Consider the following 26,803-nt stretch of genomic DNA (forward strand, 5'->3'; position numbering starts at 1 on the left):
AAAAACACAGTGCCATCAGTGTGACCTTTAAAATCTAAATATAGTAAAAAGCTTTGTTTATTGTTTCACTGAGTTAAAATATATTTCTTTAAATAAATCCCACATCCTGATTTTCTATTTTCTCCGCTGGAGGAAGTTGCTCTTTGCAGTACGTGCCATATTTGCCCCGAACACAGACTTGATGCAGGATGTTTGGATAAGGAGACATTTCAAACTCCTGGGGATCAAAGAGATTTTTTTTAATGCTGTTGATATTACCGACTCACGTGAAAATAATATGTTAATGTACCTGGTCTCCCTTCACTTCCAAACAGACTGAGTGGAAAAAGGGACTGATGTTAAATGGTTGATATGTGCGACAACAGAAAAAAAGCTAAAGAAGTCAGAGCTCAGAGTTTATTTGATGTTCTTCTGACTAATGATATCTATCTAATTTGCGCCCCCCTTCCCCTGGTTAACAAAAACATCCAGTTACCTGCATATTCTTCTCAATGATCATCATTTGTAAAATAAACAAAATAATATCTGAAAATAAACATTGTGTTTCTGTTCAAAAGAATGTATTCAAAATCCCAAAGTACATAGACGCCTTAAAAGGTCCTATAAAAAAATCACCTTTTTTATTCTCAGCATGTCAATTAGAATTACAAAGGTTCTGCTGCCCCCAACCTTTTTGTCTGAGCATGGCAGCAAGTATCATGTAATAAAGCGCTGCCAGGGAGGGAGGGCTGTGCTGGAACCGGATTGTATAGTCAAAGCCAGATGGCAAGTAACACATCAAAAGGACAGCTGGTTACTAGAGACTTTATAGCTCCTAAGCTAATTAGTCCCGACTAAGCAAATCAGAGCTACGTACAATACAGCAGACCATGCCAATGATTCATCATAAAAGATGGCAAACATACAACATAATTAGGCTTTGAAATGTTACATGTGGTAGCTGGTTCCATCAGCTATCACGGCCTTCGCTGATCTGTATTACAGTAAATGACAATGATCCTGTTTTTAAAATGTGCATCTTTACTGGACTGGTTGGGTTAGTGTTTCAGATTACTGCCTCTTCCGGTGGGTGTGATCTGACTCTGAACTGCAGACTGATCTTTGATGGTCTTGTTGCTGCCTGTCGTGCAGAACTCTTTCTCCAGAACCTGGAAATCAAATAATCCCCCCCCCAAAAAACCCCTAGATGAGCTTCAAAAACTGACCAGTGCATATATCCCAAATTATCATGTTGGGGTACATCTGGGACTTATTACTGCACTCACTCCCTTCATTATCCTTTGGCGAAGTTCCCCTTGTGAGAGTGGCCGTTCTTCTTCATCAGTAACAGGAGACTCTTCTGCATCATACGCCACGCTAATGGATCTAAGTTAGATGCACACATTCATCAACCCAATGCATTGCATTTATTTATTTGCAAATACACAGTTCTAACCCAAGGACTACAGCAAAAGTAAAAGGAAAGATTTACAAGACAGCAGAGAGACCTGCTTTGATGTATGGTTTGGAGATGGTTGCACTGATAAAAAGATAGGAGGCGCAAGAGCCGAAGATGTCAAGGTCTTCAATGAGAGTGACCAGGATGGACATGAAGAAATGAATAAGGGACAGCTCAGGGTGAGCGGTTTGGAGACAGAGTTAAAGAGGCATGGCTTAGATCAGGGGTCTCAAACTCCAGTCCTCGAGTGCCGGTGTCCTGAAATTTTTCCATGTGTCCCTGTTGCAACACACCTGAATAAAATTAGTTGGTCATTAGCAAGATCATAGAACTTGACTGCATGCTGAAGTGGCAATCCCTAACCCTACTCAAGTAAATTTAAGTAAATGTAAATGTTTGGAAAAATATATACTTCTAAAAGTACTTTTATTGCACCTTTTATTCATGAGCTGCTGTAACATGAATCAAATAGCTGAACTGCCACCTCAGTGTGCAGTCAAGTTCTATAGTCTTGCTAATGACCTACTAATTATATTCAGGTGTGTTGCAACAGGGTAACATGGAAAAGTTTCAGGACACCAGCCCTCGAGGACTGAAGTTTGAGACCCCTGGCTTAGATGGTTTGAGCATGTGCAGAGGAGGGATAGTGAATATACTGGAAAAAGGGTACTGAACATGGATCTGCCAGGGAGGAGGAAGATAACAGAGAGGATTTGTGGACGTTGAGAAGGGTTGGTGTGACCAAGGAGGATGCTAGGGATAGAGTGAGAAGGAAGCAGATGATCTGCTTCTCCTAAATGGGGAAGCTGAAAGAGAGAAGGAGGAGGAGGAGGAAGAAGTAGAAATACACAGTTTTCAAAATGAACAGATAAACAGCTGACCTGTTGACTGCAGGTTGGATGCTGATATTCTGCTGAAGTAGTTTTGGATTCTGACCCAAAGGGAAGCTCGCCGGGTCTTCTAGATCCTGTAAGAGTTTTAAATGCAGAATCTTTGTATCACAGGAAAGAAAACAATATATACATATGTTAAAAGGCCAGCCTGATTACTTTAGTACTGAGGAAAGCCTGCACAGTGAGCAGTTCGTTGGTCTTCTGCTCCACTAAGCTGAGGTAGGACATTATGTTGTTCTCAGTGATCCCACTGGAGGAGCCCAGCATATCTTCTATCGCTGAGCGGTCGCACTCTACTTTAGTGAAGATGTTGTTTACACCTGCGATAAGGAAGAGAAACCATGAACTGTTTAATTCATTTTTTTATAAATATCCAGGTGACAGCAGTAGCATGTTTTAGCTTTTTGTTTTTTAAAAAAAATTAAATACATGTATTACTACGTTATTCATTCGAACAGTCTTCATGATAGTCACTGAATTATGTGATTGCTTGTAGAGCTTTGATAATTTGCATGATTATTGGGACCTTCACTGCAAAAAAAGCCTTAAGGATGTATGGAGTTATGAGAAATTACTAGTTGTAATGATAACATTTAAATATTTAGTAAAACAGTAACTGCAAAATAAATCAAACCCGTTTTAGTCTTGTCCAGGATCTCGCTTATGATGCTGGCTCGGTTCTCGTTGGCCTTTCTTTGAGATAAAACTCCCTCTAGTTGCTTATCAATATCTTGCAACAAAGATCGGTGCTCTCGTTCCTGCTGTAAACCTTTAACCCGAAACTGCTCCATGTCTTGTTTGATCTGCCGAGAGGCAAATTCCAGCACAAACAGACATATATATACAGTGCACGTTAAAAACATAAATGAACAAACCTCCCCACCCAGCACACCCTGACACTTCCTAAACTTCATCATTAGCTTTGATCTAATTTCCTAATATTTCTTCTTCTTCCAGAGTTTTTTTTTGTTGTTGTTGTTTTTGGCTTATTTGTAAATTGTATAACAAAAGTTTGTGCATACTGCATAAATGCACTGGGAAACAATATGTCATTTTTGTGATTTAAAGGGGGAAAAACACACTTACCTTGCTAATTTCTTCCTTCAGTGCCTCAGCCTCATTGGTTTGCTCATTAACAAAATTGAAAAGTGCAAAGTTCCGGTCTTCAACTGAAGAGCAAAACAGCAACACAGCAGTGAGACACTGAGTCCAATTATCCCTGTTTTCCAAGTGGGATCTTACATATATTGAATTTTACTGTATGTAGACAATGTAAGCTAAAGTAAAAACAAAAAACACAGAGCTAAAAAAACTAATAAAATAAATAGATAGATTTGTTATAGAGCTAAAAACAACTATAAGAACTGCTAGCTTTGTCTACAGAAAACTATGTAATCTTCTGACTGGTTTGTTAGACTTACCCTGAATGTACCTGGTGACCAGCTGGTCCAGGTTCTCCTCCCCTGTAGCAATCCGAATCCTTTCAAACGCCTCCTCTAGAGCATCCAGTGACTCTTCTCCAGAGTCCATCCTGGACTGCTCTTTCGGCTCCAAAGCTATGAAACACAAAGCCCACCCCCCACCTTGTCAGTATGGACCAAACTTGTTCCTCATTTATTTAACCAAAATTAATCAACAGTGACAATCTGTACTTAACACTGTTACACCATAAATGTCCCCAAGAAATTTACACACAGTTTTCTTTTCCTTTTGAACAGTTAAGTCACTAACCAGAAATGTAACAGCGATCCTTTTGAGATCTATATTAAAGCAGCCAGGGACACACTGGCAAGACTGACTGTGCCTTCCCATTTTTACTGGTTTCTAAGCTAACAGCAAACCTGTTTTACTGAATTTTCTGCTTTGTTGCTGCACTTTTAAATATGTTATTCTATATTAACATTTAACAATTTGTTAATATTTTTGCTGCAGGAAAAATTAAATTGGCATCCATCCCAGTGTTTTGGGGACCAAAAAAAACACTGAAAAGGATTTGCCAATTTACAGGTCATAGCCATGGAGATGGAGAAGACCACATAAACATACACTATTTGGACAAAAGCAATAGGCCACACTGATTCATCTTTGAATTTAGGTGTTCTCAATCCCATTTCCATAGGTATATAAAATATACCAGTGGCAATTACTGTATAAAAGTCATTAATCCTCAGTAATGCTTAGGAAGCTTCAACCTTTCTCTTAACATCAGCACAAAAACTGTGCACCGGGAGTTTCATGGCATGGGTTTCCATTGCTAAGCAGCTCCTATAGATGTAATGTGTAGGTGTCCCAGTACTTAAGCCTGTATAGTATACTTTATCATTTGAAACATTCTTAATATTCATATTTAAGTACCATCTGTAATGTTGCTAGAGCACAGTTTCCAACTTAATAGTAAAAAAAAAGACAGCCTAAATGTATATCTCAGTTGGCTTCTCATGGTTTTTTTTTGGTGTGTTTATGGTTCAAGCCAATTCCTGTGTTGTTTTGTAATTTCTGGTCACTTCTGGTTACATTCCTGTGAGTTTATTTCCCCTCTACTCTTCTGTTTCCCAGATTACTTCAGTACAAACTACCATCAAGCTTTCTTGTATCCTTTGTGAGAATGACGCTGTGTTACGCTTACATTTTAGCTACATGTAGACTGGGTTACATACAGCACTGTACTGTACATTACTTATCTTTGTCTGAAAACTTGTTAAGCATAAGTTTAAAGTGGTCTAGTTCTATTATTATCATCAACTCTGTCACAACATACATAACATGTATTATTGATGGTTCTTTACCTTACAATAATAAGAGCCTTGAGGCAACTGCTATTGTGGTTTGGCAATATATAAATAAAACTGAATTTCATTGAATAACTTGATTAATATCATTAATATAAACAGACATAGCAGCTACAACACACTGGTTGCCTCTTACATTGTCCAGGTCCCATTTCATGCTCGTCGTCCTGCCTGCCTGCATCACTGCACTTGACGATCATGAACGTTTTCAGGGTGGACTCATGCGCAATAACCCTCTCCAGCTCCTTCAACTCAGCGCTGTACTGGTCACGGTCCTTCAGTGCCTTCTCTTTTATCATTGTCGCCTTGGAGTGAGCCTCCACCCTAAGGTGCAGATAACAATTATTGTTTTTTAAACTGAATAACATGCAGACATTTTTTTGCCCTTCATAGAAACTGAATCTCAAATTTCACCTTGTGTCATAAGCAGCAGAGGACTGGTTGATTACTTCTCCAATTTTCTTGTGTACTTCCTGCAGTTCCTATAACACAAATGTTCATGTGGAGACATGTTTTCAGTTTGCACCTGCTATTTAAGTGTAAAGAAACCCGAGTAAATAAATGCCAAATAGCAAAAATATTTGCCTCCAGATCATATTAAATGTGACGTGACCTCTGACCTTGCTTAGCCTGTTGTGTAGTTGCTGAAAACGAACACGCTCAATATAAAGAGTATGCAGCTCCTCTCTCACTTGGCTGTTTTTGGTCAACTGCTTATTTAAGCGAGTCAAGGCCTTGACAAAGAACACATGCAAACATTAATAAAATTTTGTATAACACACACCATGATATTTAACATTTAGTTCATTTTTCTGGGTATTTGGCTGTAACGTGCTTCGCGACTCACTCTGTTCAGTTTGTATTCCATAGTGCGTATGGACTTTTGGATTCGCTGTTCTGGGGAACTTTGAGCATTACTATTACTAACGGCTCCATTTCTCAACTCTGCTAGCTTCAACTCCATGCTGGAGATCTAAAAACAGCACATAAAAATCGTGGTAAGCATGAAACAATACGAGGAAGTATCAAATAATATGAAAGCTCAAATTAACCTCCTTCTGCAGCTCTTGCTGGCATTCTTTGCCTTTCTGCAGCTCTTCTTCCAGCATTTCTCTCTGCTCAAGCAGGACCTGAATAGTCTGGATGTCCTTGTTTTCCTGCTGTTGACGGGCCAAGCTGTTACAGGCACCGAGGTTTCGTTGCAGTTCCTCCTGCTCCTTCTGCAGCACCTCTATCTCCTGCCTTTATCCACATGACACAAGAGACTGAAGAGAAAAAAATACACAGACTCCTAACTATGTTGTATAGGTGTAGCTTTTACTCACTGTTGTTTGCGGATCTGTTTCCGGGTCTGCATGTTGTAGGCCTGCAGATCTCCTTCCATGATCCTGAACTGTCTCTGCAATTTGGCGATCTCTTCTACTTAAGAACAATATCATGTGCACATGATGTTACAGCTGTTTCAATCGATATATGAACAGTTAATAATACCAACACAGAAAACCTTACCTGCTCCATCAACATCAACCTCACTGTTATCTGAGCGTGCGCTTACGGCTGATCTTCCTCGAGGCATGGCTGCAATGAACTTTAGAACATCCCTGACTAATTATTTGAGGAAAAAGCATTACATTTATTATTGTATTACATCTTCTCCATGCTGTTTAGTTTCACATTCTGCTTTTAAACTTCGATTAGACGCTGAATATTTGTTCAAATAAGTCAAAACTTTAAGCAGCTTTAGCCTAAATCTTAGAGACATATGAGTCATTTTTTCTCTAATTATTTATTTACTGTTTTTTATATCATGTGGTTTGTGCACTTTGAATGACACAGTTACAGTGCGTTTACAATAAACAATAAATATATCTTCATAACTCTTGCTGTAGTTTTCTGTAACCGCAGGCTAAGTTAACAGGTTACCAAAAACACCTGCGTGTTTCATGCCAGCTGTTGTGTAATATATATAATATGTTGAGTTTAGATATTATTAGCTTGCCCCCGAATGCTACGCGAGAAGAGTGCTATGTTATTAATGACAAATACCATCTTATCTTACCTGCTGTAACGATGAGGGCCACCGAGCCCTTCACCACCTTCCGTAACAGAGGCCTGAGTTGTTAGCAACCGTTACTAGGTGTTTTGGGACAAACAGTCCCTGGGCTTAGTCTTTCAGACAGCAGGCTCTCGCCAATGAGTTGTATATAATGAGTTTATCATTTATTAAAAATTTAAAAAATTAAACACATGATCAAACAATTCTTTCATTCTTATTCAACAGTGGTTGTGGGTTTTATAAAATCTACAAATTTAGAGAAATGTATTCATATATTTTGTTTTTCCATCTTGTGTATAAAAGAAACACTCTTGAAAGCAGCTGTGATTAAATTATTTAAACAATATATAGTTGTGGATTTTCATCACACCAAAAAAAAAAAAGAAAAAAAAAAAAAGTATATACGTTTTTAAAATTATTAACATACTTTGTATTTGTGTATTATGGTGCTTACTCTGTCCCCCAGCCACAAACCTCCCTATAACAACTATTGCTCTGATCACCAAGTACACAGAAAAACTCCTAGAATTTGCATTTTGCATAGATTTACCCCTCTGATTTCCGTAGTATATTTAGTAATATACAATACTTAAATTTTATGATCTTGTACTGTATTTTCAGTTCTATTCTTGACCCCAACATAAGTATTGTATTGTAGTTCACACTCTAGTCATTAATCTGACAGCTTGCAGGTTCTGGTACAAACAAGAAAAACAGAATACAAAAAAGCAAGGTTAGAACTCCATGTTTACCAGTTTAAAAAATTAAACTCATAAAAACAATAATAAGATTCCAATAATGTCGCGTGTATTACTCTGAGGCATAACCTTATAACATAAAACACAAGTCATACCTTAAATTAACAAAACATTACACAGAACACTGTTTCATTGCATTTTAATTCACTTAATGCTGTGACTCTCAAAAGGATAAGTGAAACAACAATCCTGAAAGATAATTCTTTTTTTTAAAAAATCACGTTTTAAATCAAGTATGAATATAGTGTTGTAACAAGTAGTAAAATATTACATGCTACTACTGTATCTATACACACTGTACTCTTGTGTTATATGATGTATTTGTTACATTGAGAAAAATGCTTATATGCTTATACTTATCCCAATCTAATCTAGTGCATTTTATAGTCTACTGAACTATATGTATATATATATATATATATATATATATATATATATATATATATATATATATATATATATATATATATATATATATATATATATATATATATATTCCTTCACTTTCACAAACTGTCTAATAAATACATGTCGGTCTGTAATTCCTGTAAGTATGGATAAGAATATAATTTAAACACTGCATACTTTCTATCTGCACACTGCCATTGTGTGGCAGTGTTTCACCAGTCTTAACTCACCTGTAGTGACATGGACAGGATAATGGAGAGGGTGACAGTTTGGAAAATGGAAGTGCAGGGCAGCTGAAGACAACACACCACATTCCCTGGGCTCCCCCAGGAAGAGCAGCAGACTGAGGCAGGCTCCCATCAGGCCGAGCACAGCCACACAACTTAAGGTTCCCCCAGAAGCCTTTAACAGGGGGTTCCTCGATGCATCAGAAACATGACACCCACTGCACCCTGACATATCAGCAGCAGCATCCCGACCAGCATCATTATCACAGCATCCTGGCTGTCCCAGGTGTACAACCTAAAGATGGGGTCAGTGCAGTTCGTGCTGTGATTGTGGGACCACTGGTGGTTGGGACATTTAGTGCACTGGATGTCATATATCGGAGACAATGGTGGAAAACCACATTACCCTTATTTGCCTGGTAGGTGCCTACAGTTAAAATAGCAGGAATGGACACCTTTGACTCTGTGGTCCTGGCCTTTGCCACACATTGCTGAACAGGCAGACTCAGGAACCTGCAACTTTTGCTGTAAAAAATCTAAGAAGTCAAATAAACTGGACATTAAAGCTTTTATACAATATAAGTTGATGTACATAGTTTCAAAAGCTACCTGTTTAGTGTGCCATTGAAGGAGAGACTTATTGAGGAACAATTTTTGTTCAGTATATTCTAGCACATTTCTAAAGTCCACTCGAGATGATTTTGTCCAAACCCACTGAATCACATTGTATCCTATGTTTGGGTTGCCGTCTTTGTCAAAGTCTAGATGTGTGCCATTTATGTCAACAGAAGTGTTCTTTAAAACCTGCAACAGCTGCAAAATTCATTAATGTTATTATTGGCACCGTTGTTTGCAAATTGTGTGCAGTCATCTACAGTTAGGTCATTAATTTGTTGTAGTGTTGCCCGTGTACACAAACCACTGCCGACCAATCAGTCGATCAATATATGATCGATGTGTAAACTTTCAGGTTTAATTCCAGGAGAAAAAAAACTGCCTTTAGAAAAAATTGTATTAACTGCTTATGAATTAAAGACATTTTTATTCATGTTCCCCCACATTTAAAGGCTCAAAATTAATTGGAAATTTGTCTAACCAGCAGTTTCATGGCTGTATTTGTCATGATCTGTGTGCGCAAATGGTGTATTTGAAGAGAGGACCCAAAAGCAGACAAAACTAATCTTAAGAAAAGGCAAGCCATCTATTTAAGGCTGCACGAAATACAAAAAAGGCCAAAAGAAGAATAAGACTTTACTAACAAAAAACTAAACTGGCCAAAACTAAATGCTAAACTGGCGTTCCAACGAGGGACAAATGGGAACAGACACAATATATACACATGAAGGTGATTAAGAAAAGTGGAGACACAAATCAGGCATAATGAGACAGGGGAAGTGAAACTGAACACAATGCGAATGACACGAGGGACTGTCAAAATAAAATAGAAAGACAAGGACACCCAGCCCTGACAAAGACGGAGATACACAAACATGGAAACACACGACAGACTGGGGGAGACGAAGGATGAAACACAGGAAGAAGAACATGGAGACAGAGCACAGGGAGAGAGAGAGGGCAAGAGATATGACAGAGAGGAGGGAACGCCAAGGAACAAAACACAGAGAACAGACCAAAGGAGCGGGAACATAAACTGATAACCCTAGATTAACTTAAAACTAACCTAGAGACTTCTAAATAATATAGAAGGAAAATTACCAGGGATTACCAAACAATACAATTTCTAGTCCTCTGAATTAAACAAGAAAACCCAACATAATAAAATCTAGAAACTAGGTTCGCTTCTCAAATTCGAAATTAATTTAACAAGACTCAAAAGTGCAAAGCACAGAACATTGGGTCATGATCCCAGTTCCATAAAAAGATAAATCCTGTTCCCATAAGAAATGAACCATAATATTTGATATTCATTCTGTGTTAAATTTGAATTTTATAGTGTTTCACTGTAATTTTCATGGAAGGAAATACAGAGGGGCTTAGAACAAGGTGTAAAGAAGTGGTTATTGGATTTTCATCCAAGTATAAGTATGATAGTTTAATATAAGTATGATATTTAAAATTGTTAGTTTAATTACTTGTTAATTACTTGAACCTCTTAAAATGGCTAACTATATTTGAAAAGGAGCTTTAGGAATTTGTATTAGAATTAATGAATTGTCCTAATGATGAGAAAAAGCTGACAATCTGCATCTCGCGCACATCTTAATTGTTTGATTTAAAATACAAAATGCAGTGATGCACAAAGGCAAAATTAAATGCCTATTAAGAATTGTATTTTTGGCCTGCAAATTAAAGACCTAACTATATGTACTGGGTGAAAAAAAAATCACCTTCCAGGAATAGATTTTGCTTCCAGATCCCCACTTACAGGCAGTTGAATTGCACTCCAGCAGGTTATCCAGTGCCTGTGCTACACTGTAAACAGCAGCATACACACTGAAAGCACTGCAGGTGCTTCCACTATGCTAATGTTGTCTGGTAACAAATTCCAGCATTGTGGGCAGGGATTGTTTGGATTGTCAAGATTTGTAGTTGGAGTGGATGTCTTTGTCCGCTCTTCACTGACTTTCTTGAAGAGCCCCATTGCATAATCGGTGAACAGGCCGAGGGTGTCTGTTTTGTCAACAAATGCAATGATCGTGCCAACTGTTTTAATGATGGGCAGAGAAGTCACTCGAGTATGGATTGCCCAACTTGTGCTGCCAATCCACACAACTGTTAAATTACTCCTGATAACCTGGAAAAAATGAAATGGTTTACCGGTACTGAACAAACTCCATCCACTAATAGATAATAATAAATTTCTTAGTTGCTTTAAACTTCTGTATTAGCTTTATCATGACATCCACTTGCCATTTATCACTGGGCACCGTACGAAAGAATGACGGGTAGAGAAGTTTATCACTGAACTTGTCGTTGGTGGCCCCATAGCTAATCTGGTGTGAAAATTAAAAACAGAAAATCAGAGATACTTACCTCTACTCACTGTTGACATATAAGACCTCATTTGTGTTTATCAGGGTTAAAAAAGGTTAAATTAACTGCTGAACAAAACCAAAAACAAAAGAACAAGTTAATTTTTCTGTGATATAACCTGGCACCAATACATGGACTTTTTAAAGATTTATTTTTACATTTGAAATATTTATTGCATAATGTGTCAAATCTTTCTATCAGGGGAAACTATGCTGCAGATCTTAAAATGTATGTGTATTCAAACCTGTGGTAGCATAAAAAATCCCAGGAGTTTTCCAATAACTGACACCATTTCTGAGACAAAAGGACCAATCACTGCAACTATACTGGTCTCATAGTCGGTGTAATTACACTGCACAGATAGTTCTTGGTTGGATTTTTCAGTGAGGAAGGACAGAGTAGGGTTTATAATAATTAAAGATTGTCTGCATGTGTCATAGATTTCATAACCTAACTTGATGCCAGGGAGGAGAGTCTGATTTCCGTTGATTTCATCCGCTACATATTTCATGGCTATAGCAAGTCCCAGTGTGCGTAGATTTAAACTGTTCAGCCACAAGCAGAAAACAGTAGAAGTCGTTGTAAGTCAGGGTTAGCATACACAGTTATTTTGAATCTCATATTATTAAGAAATGGTTGTTCATAACCATCCTTAGCTTTTAGAGCTTATCTGGTTGGTCTCTGTTATGTCACTGAGATTACTGGTGACATCGTTAATGGGAAAGAGCCCTCCGAGCATAATGTCCCCAGACAAACTGAAGAGGTTGGTAGAAATGTTGCTGACCCATTCAGGCAAACTCTCACTGCAGCTCAGTCTAAAGAAACAGCACAAAACCAGCAGAGTGAGACGTGAAGCCATATCGCCAGTAAGCCACAGCAATAACAGCAGTATATTTATATACCAGTGCATAATGATAGGTTGTTTTATGCAAATTCGCCTGTACGTTGTCATGCCCTCCCTCTTCTGGCCACCCAAACCTGACACTTCAGTAAGAGCATATCATAAAGAAAACAAATAAACAAAAAATACATGTGTAGTATAAACTTTTTAAAATCACATTAAACAAATTTTGACTACTGTTTGTGAGGATTTATTGACACAGTCTCATTTAATGTTCTTGATGGTTTTCTGAGAAAAAACATTCTCTTTGCACCTTGTGTGTATGTTTGGGTCTATGCTGTGTTGGTGGTGTTCATATTTCCGGAGTATTTTCATAGAATTTGTTTGTGGTTTGAAATTTGTTTGCCTTTGGTGTAACTATCAATGATGAGTGTAATGATTCCTGGTTTCGTCACTGAGTTTTGAGTTGCTTTGGACTCCTGTTAAGAGTTTTCTATTCTCTCTGTTGTTCTAGTATTTTTGATTATTCTTTGGTTAAGTTTTTTATTCCTGTTTAGATTTCATAATCATTCTGATATCCTAGGGTTCTTGTGGTATTTGAGTTCGAGTAGTGTTTATGAAGTTTAGGATTCATGTTTTGATTTGTTCATTAATCTAAAAGTCAGGTTGATTTCTCGCTCTCTTTTATTCAGATTAGTTACATTTTATTTGTATAGCACAAAATCACAAGGTAATACTATCCAGAGTAAGAATATGGTTAGTCAGGCAAAGTACAATAACCATGGTTTTATCTGAATTTTATCAAGATCTTTATGTTTTTAAGACATTCTTGCAGTTTAACTAATTGATGTGAGTCATCTGGCTTCATGGATAGATAAAGCTGGGTATCATCTGCATAGCAATGAAAATGTTTGCAATGCCTTCTAATGATACTGCCTAAGGGAAGCATCTATAATCTAAATAGAACTGGTCCTAGCATGGAACCCTGTGGAACTCCACGATTAATCTTAATGTGTGAAGAAGACTCTCCATTTACATAAACAAATTGGAGACAGTTAGATAGATATCATTCAAACCAGTGAAACACAGTACCTTTAATACCATGGCATGTTCTACTCTCTGTAAAAAAAAAAAAAAAAAAGCTTAAATACAGCTATATAATACAGCTTAAAGGCCTGTGGTACGTAACCCATTACCATAGATAGATTCATTTCATTTAGGATTGAAGCATTAATTAATGTTAGGACTTCTTTGAGGAGTCTGATAGGAATGGGGTTTTAAAGACACGTTGATGGTTTGGAGGAAGTGATTGGTAAAGTTGACTCAGAAGTACAACATGGATACAAAAGAATAGTCAGCTCAACAGACCTCTGACTGTTTGTTAGCCTAGCTACAGTGCTGGGGTTGAGAAATCTGGGGTTGTTCTTTTACTTCAAGGTTTTTGTTGTTGAGCTTTAGATTTGTTGTATTATGGAAGCTCTCGTCGTCACGGAGGTCTGGATTCCTGTTTAGTTTTCATGATATTTTCTCTGTCTTAAGCGTTACTTCGAGTTTTTGAGTTCCTGTTCAGTATTTATGAAGTTTTAATGCCTTTGAAAAAGACTTATTGTTCTCGTGTTTGGTTTAGATTCTTTGGTCTGTATTCCGCTTCAGGTTAGCTTTTCAGCTTGTTTTTTGCAAAGGTGTATTTTCCTCAGTGTTTCACTGCCAGTTCTTTCAGCAGTCTCTTCTTTCACCCTTATCTCTTATCTCTGTCTTCACATTTAGTGTAAGACTTGATATACCCATGTTTAGTTTTTTGTCTTTGGGATCTTTTTATTGTTTTATTTTGACAATTGGTTGCTTTTTGGTTGAGTTTTGCTTCCATTCAGTTTCCTCTTTTTCTGCACTTGTGTCCCATTCAACCAGCTGTCCTTTATCCCTAATCAGCCTTCTGTGTGTACATACTTCAGTCATCCTTGTGTGTCTATTGTTTGTCTATGTCATGAGTCCTCTGGGCTCCCTTGCATGTGTTTCCTGATTACGCCTTGCTTTTGGATGATAGTTTTGTTGTTTTATGTTTAGTTTAGGTCTTCAATCAGCCACAATAATGGGTCACTTTTTGTTTAGTATTCTGCCTGCAGTGTTCCACATTTGATTCCTCCCCTGTAAAATCCACACACTAACCATGGCAATGAAATGAACTCGTACAGTAAATTGCTGTGTCTGTTTGCTGAGATGATATGAAACCAAAACCTTGTATCTTGAGTGTTTTGCTTAACTTGCCATTTTTGTGAAAACCTATGCCCCTTTTTTTTTATCTGTTAACCCATGAGAAGTATTAATAGCCTGACAATGATCATATTGATAACAATATTAATGGTAATCATTTTAATGCACACTTTAAAGCACTGGTACAATGCTTTGAATAAAACATACATTAATGAATTTTACAAACACACAGTCAAACATACAGTCATCCATTTGCTCATACGTAACTCATATTACATTATATGTGAACTATAGCCTGAAATATTGGGTGAAATATTAAGGAATAGCTAATCTTTAAAAATTAGCTTTCAGCAGCTGTTTAAAACAAAACACAGATTCAGTCAACCTGAGAGACTGAAGAAGATTTCCTGAGTTTCAGTGCAACAACCTAAAAAGAGTGGTCCCTTTTGAATTTAAAGTAAGAATGTGGAACAGTTAAAAGACCCCCATTAGATGACTGGAGAAGCGGATTCAGGTGTGATATGTAAACAAGGGCTTGGCCATGTATAGGTTTAAAGTAATTGATGAATTAACAAAATCTTTAAATGAATTTCGCTAGTTTTTGTGCATTCTGGTTCAGCTGAAGATAAGTTACAGAAGACTGAGAGATATGTGTGAAAAGTGAGTTACAATAATTGAGGTGAGACAAAGTTCTACATTTATAGAATTTTTAGGACATTACATCTAAAAATTCTTTGTCTCAAAGAAAATTTGAGTCAAAAGGAAATTACTAAAAATAATGAAGCATTCACTGAGGTAAGAGACTTTTGAGGTTTGTTAGGCTTACCTGAAAAGTACAGCTGTGAATTGTCTGCAATGCAAGGACATGACTTTAAAGCTGTTTAGTAGATAACTCAGCAGATAACATATATAGGGAAAACGTATATACATTATATACATTTGTATTAAGATCTATGTTTATCCATTTTAACTTTTATGTTTTGTATTCACCTCACTGATGGTTTTGCATGTTTATTTGCATGTAATGTTGCTCATGCACAAAAGCAAATTTAGATATTTCCTCCCAAGATATTTGCATAAAACTACAGCAGGCATGCAAGTAAGCTCTTTTTAAATATTAATTTAAACACATTTTATATCAGCTTTGAATTTTTTGTTCATATTTGCATATTTTGGATTCATATTTTCAAACAATATGAATATTTTCATGTTCATATAAATATGAAAATCTTTTGGGGAAATCTTTAGTAACAGGAGTTTGAAAAACATGTAGCCATTTAAAAAAAAATCTATATGTATCGCTTAAATATCTTATAACTACTTACAACTACTGTATGAAATGGTTGAAAAGAGAAAATTGATATTTGGTGTGCCTGATTAAATGCATTAAAAACACAGACATATTTCCAGTTGTTAAGCTGATATCTATACCAATAAAAACTTTCTGGCCACTTGATATGCCTCCTTTAATTTCCATGTAAAGCCAGTGTGAATTCAAATGAAACTAAAATGAGGTGATAGGGTGATTACTGTTCTGCTTACTGTTTATTTGAATTATTAAAATTATGACAAGCAGTAAGGCGTTGAGTTAAAAATGAAAAAGCAGCAACAACAACAAAAATACATTTGTTGAATTGATACATTCTTTAATTCTTTCTTTTAACTTAACTGGCTGCAGGTTTATTTATTTCTCTGTGATCAGGATCATAGGACCTTGAACTGTTCTTAAATGTTAAGCTGGAGTGTCGGAGTCATGTTACTTCAAGGACTCATACAGCCCAATTTGATCTCAAGTGGGTCAGATCATTAAAGCCATTTCATAATGAACTGTCAGTGTTCCTGTCTCTCCACTCTCTGCTCTCTCTTTCTCTTCTCTGTTTGTGTGCATGAGGGCGTGTGAGTGCATAATTCTGCTTCAGCATTTCAAAGGTGGAGTCTCGTTCTGGTTCCTGCTTGTTTCCCCTGCCTGTGGCACCTGGAAGCAGTCAATTACTCACCCACCCACACACACACACACACACACACACACACACACACACACACACACACACACACACACACACACACACACACACACACACACACACAATTCATGCTACAATTATTGGTAAATTTGTGTGCTAAGTAGTACATTTAGTCAAAAATAGCCTCCAGGTTTTATTGTACTAAGCATGTCAAAAACTTTGGACTCCTGTTTTAATGTATTTAGAATCCATATACAATTCAAGTACTAGTACTAAAAGAGTTATACAGCAGTAATTTGCAATACAATATTTACCAGATAAAAGGTCAAACCCAAAATTAGTCAGTGACTCAATAATAAAATTTAAATAATTTAATGTTTATTATTCTGAAGCAAAACTGTCTGCATGACGTGAGCACTGAGAGTGAGGTTATTCTCAAGCAAAATGCCATTAAATCTCTAATAGTAGGTTTCTAAACTACAACCAATAATGTTAGAGTAAAAATTTCACACTACATTGTTTAATTACAGCATTACTTTAATTCAGTAAATACTTTTGTCACCAACATCAACACAAACAAAATATGAACCTGAAAAATAATAATTTCTTAGACAAATAATCTATTATAGATTGCATGTTACTAAATAAAAATAACTTTTTTTTTTTTATTTTTTGGCATTTTTATTTGATAGGGACAGTAAAGATTGACAGGAAAGTTGAGGGAGAGAGGGGAAGACATGCAGCAAAGGGGAGGTCGGATTCAAACCTGGGCTGGCAGCCACTCGGCATATGGTTGCCTTCTCATCCCACTGAGCTAAACTGGCACCTGCAACATATTCTTTCTACACTATTTGCTGTATAATTTACATAATTGTGGCGTGATTGAGAAACAATGATTATTATATCATTATTGTATCTAATCTAGTGTATTTTGTAGAGTACAGTCTCATGGTATACATTACACAACTATTGCTGTCCTCATAGAAAGGAAATAAGTTTTCACATTCTTTGATTTACTTTATGAACAGTTTGTTTATTGCCCTTCCTGTGCTTTTGGCTGTGGCTCCTCTTCTGTTTGAGTTGGTGGGACGCCCTCTAAGAAGGTACAGAAGTACTTTGGTTTGTTTAATTCAGGTTTCCTTAACAAGAAGTAGCATTTTGGAATGTAGTAGGCTGCCAGCAGTCCAAAGTTGCTTGCCAGACTGAAATAAACATGGACAATTGACCTGTTCTTGTTATTATCTCTGTTGTTGCCTACGTAGATTGGAACAAAGATCACCCAAATGACACAGTAGATCAGGGTGGAAAAGGTGATGTCCCTGGCTAAGTTATACTGATGAAGAGGCTTCACTGCCATGAAGGTGCACATGAAGGATGCAAGGGCCATTGCATAATTGAAACCTTGCATTAAGGCAAATACAATCAAAGGTGAAACAGGACACGAGAGGAATGATTCTACAAAGTCTATTGTCATATTTGCCACATATTCAGACAACAAAGGTCCTTCTTGAAGAAACCAGCCACAGAGACCAGCCTGCACAATGCAGCAGATCAGCACAAACAGCCAGCTCACAGGGCCTCTTAACAAATGCAGGTGAGAGGCAGCCATCTCTGGGAACTCTGTCACATAGAGTATCTGTTTGAAAAGAAAGGTTGGATTCTAAGCATGCGTAAGATCTTATGGAAAGGCCTAAAATAATGTAATAAAGTTAGACATATTTAACCAACAAATGAGATTCTTATAGATCAATAGTTCATTCATGTCAGCTGTTTGTTTCAAAGTTGAATACTGCTGCAATTAAGGTACAAAATTTAAAGTACAATAGAAACTGGTCAATAAATACATACGATGTCTCTAATTGGATGTGCCATAAGCAATTATCAAAATATTTTTTCAAACTAACTTAAAAAAGGCGGGAAAGCTGAGAGAAGAATTAAAGCACTGCATGCTTTCTTTCTGCTTTCAAAAAAGCTCAAACCTTTTTTTCTAACTGATTCTGCAGTTTCTGCACACTGCCATTGTGGGGCAGTGTTTCACCATTCTTAACTCACCTGTAGTGAGATGGACAGAATAACGGAGAGGATGACAGTCTGGAAAATAGAAGTGAAGGGCAGCTGAAGACGACACACCACATCCCCTGGCTCCCCCAGGAAGAGCAGTAGACTAAGATTGGCTCCCATCAGGCCGAGCACAACCACAAAACTCAAGGGTCCCCCTGAGGCCATTACCAGGGGGGTTTCTTGGTGCATCAGGAACACGATACCCACTGACCCCTGACATACCAAAAGAACGGTACCAACCAGCACCATTATCACAGCATCCTGGCTGTCCCAGGTGAAAAACTTAAAGATGGGGTCAGTGCAGTTCATGCTGCGATCTTGGGACCACTGGCGGTAAGGACAGTTAGTACACTGGTTGTCGTCTATGACCGAGAAAGCACAAAAAATTTGGTTCCATTAAAAACGAAAAATCAACCAACCAAACAAACAACATACACACACCATTTAGGGATCCTACCACACATCAGTGACATGTTATGGATTATGCTGATTTGCAGATAAAGACAAGAAAATGATACAACTTTCTCATTTGTGTTTTTAATCTGGTATTACAGGTCACTGATTTAGCTAAATACTGCAAAGAAGATGCATTAATTGCCTGAATACAGTGAGTCTTGAAAGTCTCCTTTCAGCACAAAAAATATAATGCCTGCACATCTACTAAATACTATTTTAACTCTGTGATTATCACAGATTAAAACTAGTTACCGCATTTTAATTGTGAATTTTTACAGGTGTGACAGGTAGATTTTGTATTTGTTAGGACAGTGAAAGGCTCTTTATGTTTACCTGTTTTTATTCTATTTTAAATGAATCTGTTGACATTTATATGCTTAGATATGAGCAAGAATCTTGAATTTTGAAATGAAAATGAATTTAATCCATTCTGGAATAAGGCTGTCACATAGCAACATATTAAAGAAGCGTACCGTTGTGGATTCTTACTAGATGCACTGAATATCTTGACAAGGAAGCAAATAAGCAACATCAGATATCTGAGACTACCACATTACCCTTATTTGCCTGGTAGGTGCCTGCCAAACAGTCAATACAGTCAAAACAGCAGGAGTAGAAGCCTTTGACTCTGTGGACCTGGCCTTTGCCACACATTGCTGAACAGGTGGAGTCGGGAACCTGCAAAGTTTGTGGTAAAAAAAAATCCAAGATCTCAAACTGGATCGTGACCTGGATATTAAAGTTTTTACATAAGTTGTACATATTTTTCTGAGTTACAAAAGTTACCTGATTAGTGTGCCATTGAAAGAGGGACTTATTGAGGAACAGCTTTTGTTCAGTAAATTCTCCCACATTTCTAAAGTCCACTTGAGATGAGTTTGTCCAGATCCACTGAATCACACCATATCCTATGTTCGGGTTACCATATTGGTCAAACTCTATACGTGTGCCATTTATGTTAACAGAAGTGTTCCTTAAAGCCTCAGACAGCTGTAAAAAAAATGTAATTTAACTCCTTTTGTTATTGTTGATAAGCTTGATTCTAAATACAATGGTCTATAAATTAGAAAAAATAAATCACCTTCCAGGGATAGATTTTGCTTCCAGATCCCCACTTACAGGCAGTTGAATTGCATTCTAGCAGGTTATGCAGTGCCTGTGCTACACTGTAAACTGCAGCATACACACTAAAACTTGATGTCTGCACGGCTGGTGCTTCCACTATGCTAATGTTGTCTGGTGACAAATTCAAGCATTGTGGGCAGCGATCATTTGGATTGTCAGGATTTATAGTTGGAGTGGATGTCTTTGCCCGCTCTTCACTGACTTTCTTGAAGAGCTCCATTGCATAATCGGTGAACAGGCCGAGGATGTCTGTTTTGTCAACAAATCCAATGACGGTTCCAATTGTTTCAATGTTGGGCAGAGAAGTCACTTGACTATTGATGGCCCAACTTGTGCTGCCAATCCACACAACCGTTAAATTACTCCTGATAACCTGGAAAAAATTAAACGATTGACTGGTACTGAACAAATTCCTTGCACTAATAGAAATTAATACAGTTCTTAGCTGCTTTAAATCTCTGATTCACCAACCTCTTTAAAAAAGATTTCACTTTGATCTGGAAGAGAAAACACCACTACCACTCCAACATTGGTCATTTGTATATTGTTTATGATGGTTTTGATTGTTGGTTCGGGGTCAGTGTACACTGGAATCAGGCCCTGATAGGCCACACAGACAGATGTGTTTTCTGCCAATTTGGTGAACATCTGCACACCTTGTTGCCCGTATGCCTCGTCACTGCCCACAATTGCAACCCAGTTCCACCCAAATTCCTCTATTAGCTTTATCATGACATCCACTTGCCATTTGTCACTGGCCACAGTACGAAAGAATGACGGGTAGAGAAGATTATCACTGAACTTGTCACTGGTGGCCCCATAGCTAATCTGGTGTGAAAATTAAAAACAGAAAATCAGAGATAACTCTAATCACTGTTGACATGTAAGACCTAATATATCATTTTCAAGGTAAAATTAAAAAAAATATATTATCTAAAGATCAGGCAATAAAAGAACAAGTTAATTTTTCTGTGATATAACCTGGCACAAATCCTTTGATCGACTTGTAAGAGTTACCTTTACATTTGAAATATTTATTGTCAAATCTTTGCATTAATAGAAACTATGTTTCAAATCTTAAGATGGATGTGTATTCAAACCTGTGGCATCAAAAAGAATCCCAGGAGTTTTCCAATGACTGACACCATTTCTGAGCTAAGAGGACCAATCACTGCAACTGTATTGGTCTCATAGTCGGTGTAATTACACTGCACAGGTAGTTCTTGGTTGGATTTTTCATTTAGGAAAGACAGAGTGGGGTTTATAATAATTAAAGATTGTGTGCAAGTGTCATAGATTTCATAACCTAACTTGATGCCAGGGAGGAGAGTCTGATTTCCATTGATTTCATCCACTGCGTATTTCATGGCTATAGCAAGTCCCAGTCCAAGGTTATTTACACTGTTTACCCACAAGCAGAAAACAGTAAATAAGTAAGTAAGTCAGGGTTAGCATACACGATTATCTAGAGTCTCATATTATTATTAAGGGTTGTTCACAACCATCCTTACCTTTCACATCTTATCTGGTTGGGCTCTGTTATGCCACTGAGGTTGCTGGTGACATCGTTAATGGGAAAGAGCCCTCCGAGCATAATGTCCCCAGACAAACTGAAGAGGTTGGTAGAAATGTTGCTGACCCATTCAGGCAAACTCTCACTGCAGCTCAGTCTAAAGAAACAGCACAAAACCAGCAGAGTGAGACATGAAGCCATGACACTGATAAGCAAGCGAATGAAGCCACAGCAATGACAGCAGTGTATTTTTATGTCAGTGCATCATGTAGGTGGTTTTATGCAAATTCACCTGTGTTCTCCCACTTCTGGCCATCACACAGACATATTTAAAACCTTGATGGTTTTCTGAGAAAAAAGATTCACTTTGCACTTTTGTGTGTTTGTGTGTATGCTGTGTCTGCAGTGTTCATCTTTCCGGAGTATTTTCATAGAATTTGTTTGTGGTTTGAAATTTGTTTGTCTTTGGCATAACTATCTATCATGAGTATCATGATTCCTGGTTTGGATCTCTGAGTTTTGAGTTGCTTTGGACTTTTAGGGCTCCCATTAAGAGATTTCTATTCTCTCTGCTGTTCTAGTGCTTTTTAATTTTTGCTTTTTTTTAGATTTCATAATCATTCTGGTATTCTAGAGTTCTTGTGGTATTTGGTTTGGGTAGTATTTATTAAATTTAGGATTCTTATTTGAATTTCTTTAATATTCTAAAAGTGAGACTTATTTCTCGTGCTATTGCTGAACTCTGTTTTTATTTCAAGGTTTTCTGTTGAGCTTTTTTACTGTTGTATTGTGTGAGTTCTGGTCTTTGTGGAGCTCTTGATGCGTGCTCAATCATCCAGGTAAGTAAATCTCCAAAAGTTGATTCTTTTCATCTGGACGTGACTTCTTCAGTCTCAGCTGACTGCAGGTTTCCCCAATCTTATAAACAGTACATTTGCATAATGACTGAAACCAGCCCAGCAATCACAGCATTGTACAATGGCGAAAGATGTACCCTTAGGCCCCCTCCCCGATTTAGAGATGGTCTTTCCCTTTTCACGTAAATGGTCTCCTTGACTCCGCGCTCAAACCAGCGTTCCTCCCTGTCCAGGATGTGTACATCCTCATCATTGAAAGAGTGTCCACTCGCCTGTAGGTGTGAATAGACTGCAGAGTCCTGGCCTGACGAGGTGGCTCTTCTGTGTTGTGCCATCTGCTTCGCCAGAGGTTGTTTGGTTTCCCCGATGTATAAATTCTGGCAATCCTCCTGGCACTTAACAGCGTACACTGTTACTCTGTTTGTGTTGGGGGACTCGATCCTGGGGTGGACCAATTTATGGCGCAGCATGTTTTGGGGTTTAAAAGCCACAGAGACGCGGTGTTTAGAAAAAATGCGTCTCAACTGTTCCAATACTCCTGACACATACGGGATCACTACAGGTTTTCGCTTAGGCAGCGGTTGTCCTTCTCTCCTGGATCGGCTGGAGCTTTCTTTTGGTGCCTTCCCAGCTTTGACAAATGTCCAGCTGGAACAGCTGCATCTAAATGACAAAGGTCACTCTTTCGAGGATGCCAATGTTCACATTTTGGACAGAGAAGACAGATGGTTTGAAAGAGGAGTGAAAGAAGCCATTTATGTCCACTGTGAGCATCCATCTTTGAACAGAGGTGGTGGCTTACGACACCAACTGTCTGCCATCTATAATCCAGTTTTGAGATCCCTTCCCAGACGCCTTAACGCCCACTCACACCCTGGGCCATCTGACCTCAGGAAATCACATGATAGGGTGGGGCTCGGTTTCACAATGAGCTCACCCAAAACCCTGGCTGATTGTGACCCACACCTGTTTTCACACCTTGGCTCATGTGATTAGGTAGAGGATCATCAGGGGGTCCTTTTGTCCCTCTTTGGGGGGATACTCCCACGGGGTTTAAATCTGGGACTCTCCACCATTTGACTCTTTGAACTGAAGAAGCTTCTCGGATGAGAGGTGAAACGTCTTCAAGCAACTTAAAGAAGTCCAGACACTTTTCTTTCCAAGCTCCTTAGACTACGATGACCTGGATGACTGAGAACCTTCACAGACATATTCCTCTTTCAGTGTTTATGTCTTCCTTATCTCCGTCTTCATTTTCATGTAAGACTTCTTACAGTCATATTTCCTGTTTTACTTTAATGGTAGGTACTTGGTAGGTGGTTGCTTTTATGCTGAGTTTACCTTCCTTTCAGTTTCCTCTTTGTCTGCACCTGTGGTTCATCCCCCCAGCTATCCTTTATCCTTAATCAGCCTTGTTTGTGTACATACTGCAGTCATCCTTGTGTCCAATGCCATGTTGTCTGTTATGCTCCCCTTTCATTTGAAAAGGTCTGGGACTTTTTGTTAAGTATTCTGCCTGCAGTGTTCAGAATTTTGGTTTTCCCCTCTTCAATCCACATACAAACAATGACACTTAAACAATCTCACACATTAAATTCCATTATGCCTCCTTGCTAAGACGCTATTAAACCAAAACCTTGTATCTTGAGTGTTTTTGATTAACTTTTCAGTTTTTTCAACCCCTGAAAACCTGACTATCCAGAGTTGGGTCCAGTAAGCAGAGTTGCAGTCTTACCCACCTCTCTGGAGGTTCTCTCCTCCTCTCACCGCTGAACCCAAACCCCTAGTCATACTAACTGTCAATATCCTCAAATCACAGGCAAAGTAGAAATCTTTCACTCCAGCTTATTAATCAGCAGTAGACCCAGAATTTTAATTAATTTGAAAGTTTTAGCCTTTTAAACCCTAATTGAACTTTAGGGTATACAACCATTCCTTTGAAAGTGCTCAAAGAAGTTCTACCATTAATTACTGTTTCACTTACTAAAAAGGCATCACTTGTCCCAGCTGCCTTAGCTTATTGTAGGCCAATCTCCAACCTTCTTTTAATCTCAAAAATGCTTGATAGAGTAGTTGTAAAACAGGTAACTGACCATCTGCAGAGGTAGGGTTTTTGAAGAGTCAGTCAGGTTTTAGAACTCATCACAGTACAGAAACAGAAGGTTACAAATAAGCTTCGTATGACCTCTGAAAGTGGATTAATCTCTATGCTTGTCCTGCTAGACCTCAGTGAAGTGTTCAGTTCTGTTAACCACAATATTTTATTACAGAGATTAGAGCGTAATGTAGAAAGTAAATGTACTATGCTGCAGTGGTTTGAATCAAATCTATCCAACTCCAATTTGTTCATGTAAATGGGAAGTCTTCTTTACACACAAAGATTAATTATGGAGTTCCACAGGGTCCCGTTCTATTACCATTTCTGGTTATATCATACATGCTTCCGTTAGACAGTATCATTTAAAGGCAGATCATACATTTTCATTGCTATGCAGATGATACCCAGCTCAATTTGTCAATGAAGCCAGATGACACACACTCTTATTTAAACTGCAGGAATAAAGATATAAAAACCAGGATGACCTATAATTTCCTGCTTCTAAATACAGATACAACTGAGATTATAATAATTGGCCCTAAAAATCTTAGAAATGTGGTGTCAAACCAGATACTCTGGATGGCATTGCCTTTGCCCCCAGTAACATTGTGAGGAATCTTGAAGTCATTATTGACCAGGATATATCCTTCAGTACAGATTCTTTCTGTTTTCATGATTAGACTTAAACATGTTCTTTTTGATAAAGCATATCGTTAGGGCTGAATCAGGTGACCCTGAATCCTCCCTTTATTATGCTGCAAAAGCCTTAGGCTGCTAGGGGAATGTTTCTACTTCATTCACCTTTTTCACTCACAGTGTTTCAATATGTGCTTGAGGTGACTGTTGTTGTAAGTTGGTGTTATATAAATATACAACATATAAATAATATTTTTATGAATTGAATTAACATATATAGTGAAAACTTTTATAAAGATCTATTTTTTCACATTGTTTTGAAATATCATGTCATATATTTCCCTCACTGTTGGCTTGGGATGTTTATTTGCATGCAATGTTGCTCATCCACAAAGCAAATTAAATATTTCCTACCAAGATATTTGCATAAACCTTCAGCAGACTTACAAAGTAAGCTCCTTTTAAATGTCCATTTAAACACATTTTAAATCAGCTTTGAAGTTTTTTTTTTTCTTTTTTGCCTTCTTTTACTATTACAGGAAATCTTTGGTAACAGGGGTTTGAAAAAACACAAGCCATTGTTTTTTATCATAAGGTATCTCATAAAGAACTTATAACTACTTACAAGTGCTAAATGAAAAGGTGTAAATCAGAAAAGCAATATTCGGTAATTAAACGCATTGAACACCACAGCCATAATTTTAGTTGTTAAGCTGATATCTATTACAACATCATTCAAGAATTCAAATTACACTATGGGCCTACAGAAAGATGGGCATTGCGTGACTACCAAAACTAGCAATTAGGACATGGAATGTTACCTCTCTTGTGGGGAAGGAGGCTGAGTTAGTGCTTAAGGTTGAGAGTTACCGGCTAGATATAGTTGGGCTCACCTCAAAGCACAGCTTGGGCACTGCAACCAGAGGGTTTGTTCCCAGCACCTTTGGGTCAGGGAATGTGTCCTGTCTGTCTTCTGTGCTTATGCACTGAACAACGTTCAGAGTACCCAGCCTTCTTGGAGTCCATAGGCGGGGTGGTTGAGGGTGCTCTGGGAACACCTGGCAGAGGCCCTGGTCTGAGAGATCTTCAACTCACACCTCCGGCAGAGCTTCAAGAGCATTCCAAAGGAGACTGGGAACACTGGGTCCGAATGGTACCTGTCCTGGTGGTAACCCCCAAACCAAATGGTGGACACCAGGGGTGAAGGGAGCCACCAGGGTAAAGAAGGAGTCCTATCAGGCTTGGTTAGCCTGTGGTACTCCTTGGTGGTAGGGCCCCTTGGGTGGATGCGGTTCGCCCTGAGTTCCTTAAGGAGGCTTTCTTGGTTGACACGCCTCTACAATGTTGTGTAGAGATCAGGGGCAGTACCTCTGGATTGGCAGACCGGGGTGGTGGACTGAAGCATGTGTTCTAACTATAGGGGGATCACACTCCTCAGCCTCCGTGGGAAAGTCTATACCAGGGCGCTGGAAAGCAGA

General features: G+C 38.1%; 2 protein-coding genes and 1 pseudogene across 2 annotated transcripts; all 3 read right to left on the reverse strand.

Annotated features, from left to right (window-relative positions):
• Positions 1–1,037: 1,037 nt before the first annotated feature.
• Positions 1,038–6,696, reverse strand: odad1 (outer dynein arm docking complex subunit 1). Its single transcript, XM_063474543.1, has 14 exons — positions 6,630–6,696; positions 6,446–6,542; positions 6,173–6,362; positions 5,968–6,093; positions 5,741–5,854; positions 5,535–5,602; positions 5,257–5,444; positions 3,753–3,887; positions 3,418–3,500; positions 2,966–3,134; positions 2,488–2,651; positions 2,320–2,405; positions 1,266–1,356; positions 1,038–1,148 (listed from the first exon to the last, which is right to left on the reverse strand). The coding sequence occupies exons 1-14, from the start codon at positions 6,694–6,696 to the stop codon at positions 1,038–1,040; spliced, it is 1,689 nt and encodes a 562-aa protein (XP_063330613.1).
• Positions 6,697–8,563: 1,867 nt separating this feature from the next.
• Positions 8,564–12,422, reverse strand: LOC134627999 (taste receptor type 1 member 3-like; annotated as a pseudogene).
• A 5,190-nt stretch (positions 12,423–17,612) lies between these two features.
• Positions 17,613–21,935, reverse strand: LOC134628001 (taste receptor type 1 member 3-like). Its single transcript, XM_063474569.1, has 8 exons — positions 21,733–21,935; positions 21,322–21,622; positions 20,693–21,049; positions 20,178–20,594; positions 19,883–20,086; positions 19,654–19,774; positions 18,632–19,002; positions 17,613–18,215 (listed from the first exon to the last, which is right to left on the reverse strand). The coding sequence occupies exons 1-8, from the start codon at positions 21,933–21,935 to the stop codon at positions 17,613–17,615; spliced, it is 2,577 nt and encodes an 858-aa protein (XP_063330639.1).
• Between the last annotated feature and the right edge of the window lie 4,868 nt (positions 21,936–26,803).

Source organism: Pelmatolapia mariae, linkage group LG5, assembly GCF_036321145.2.
Source record: "Pelmatolapia mariae isolate MD_Pm_ZW linkage group LG5, Pm_UMD_F_2, whole genome shotgun sequence".
Classification (NCBI taxonomy): Eukaryota; Metazoa; Chordata; class Actinopteri; order Cichliformes; family Cichlidae; genus Pelmatolapia; species Pelmatolapia mariae.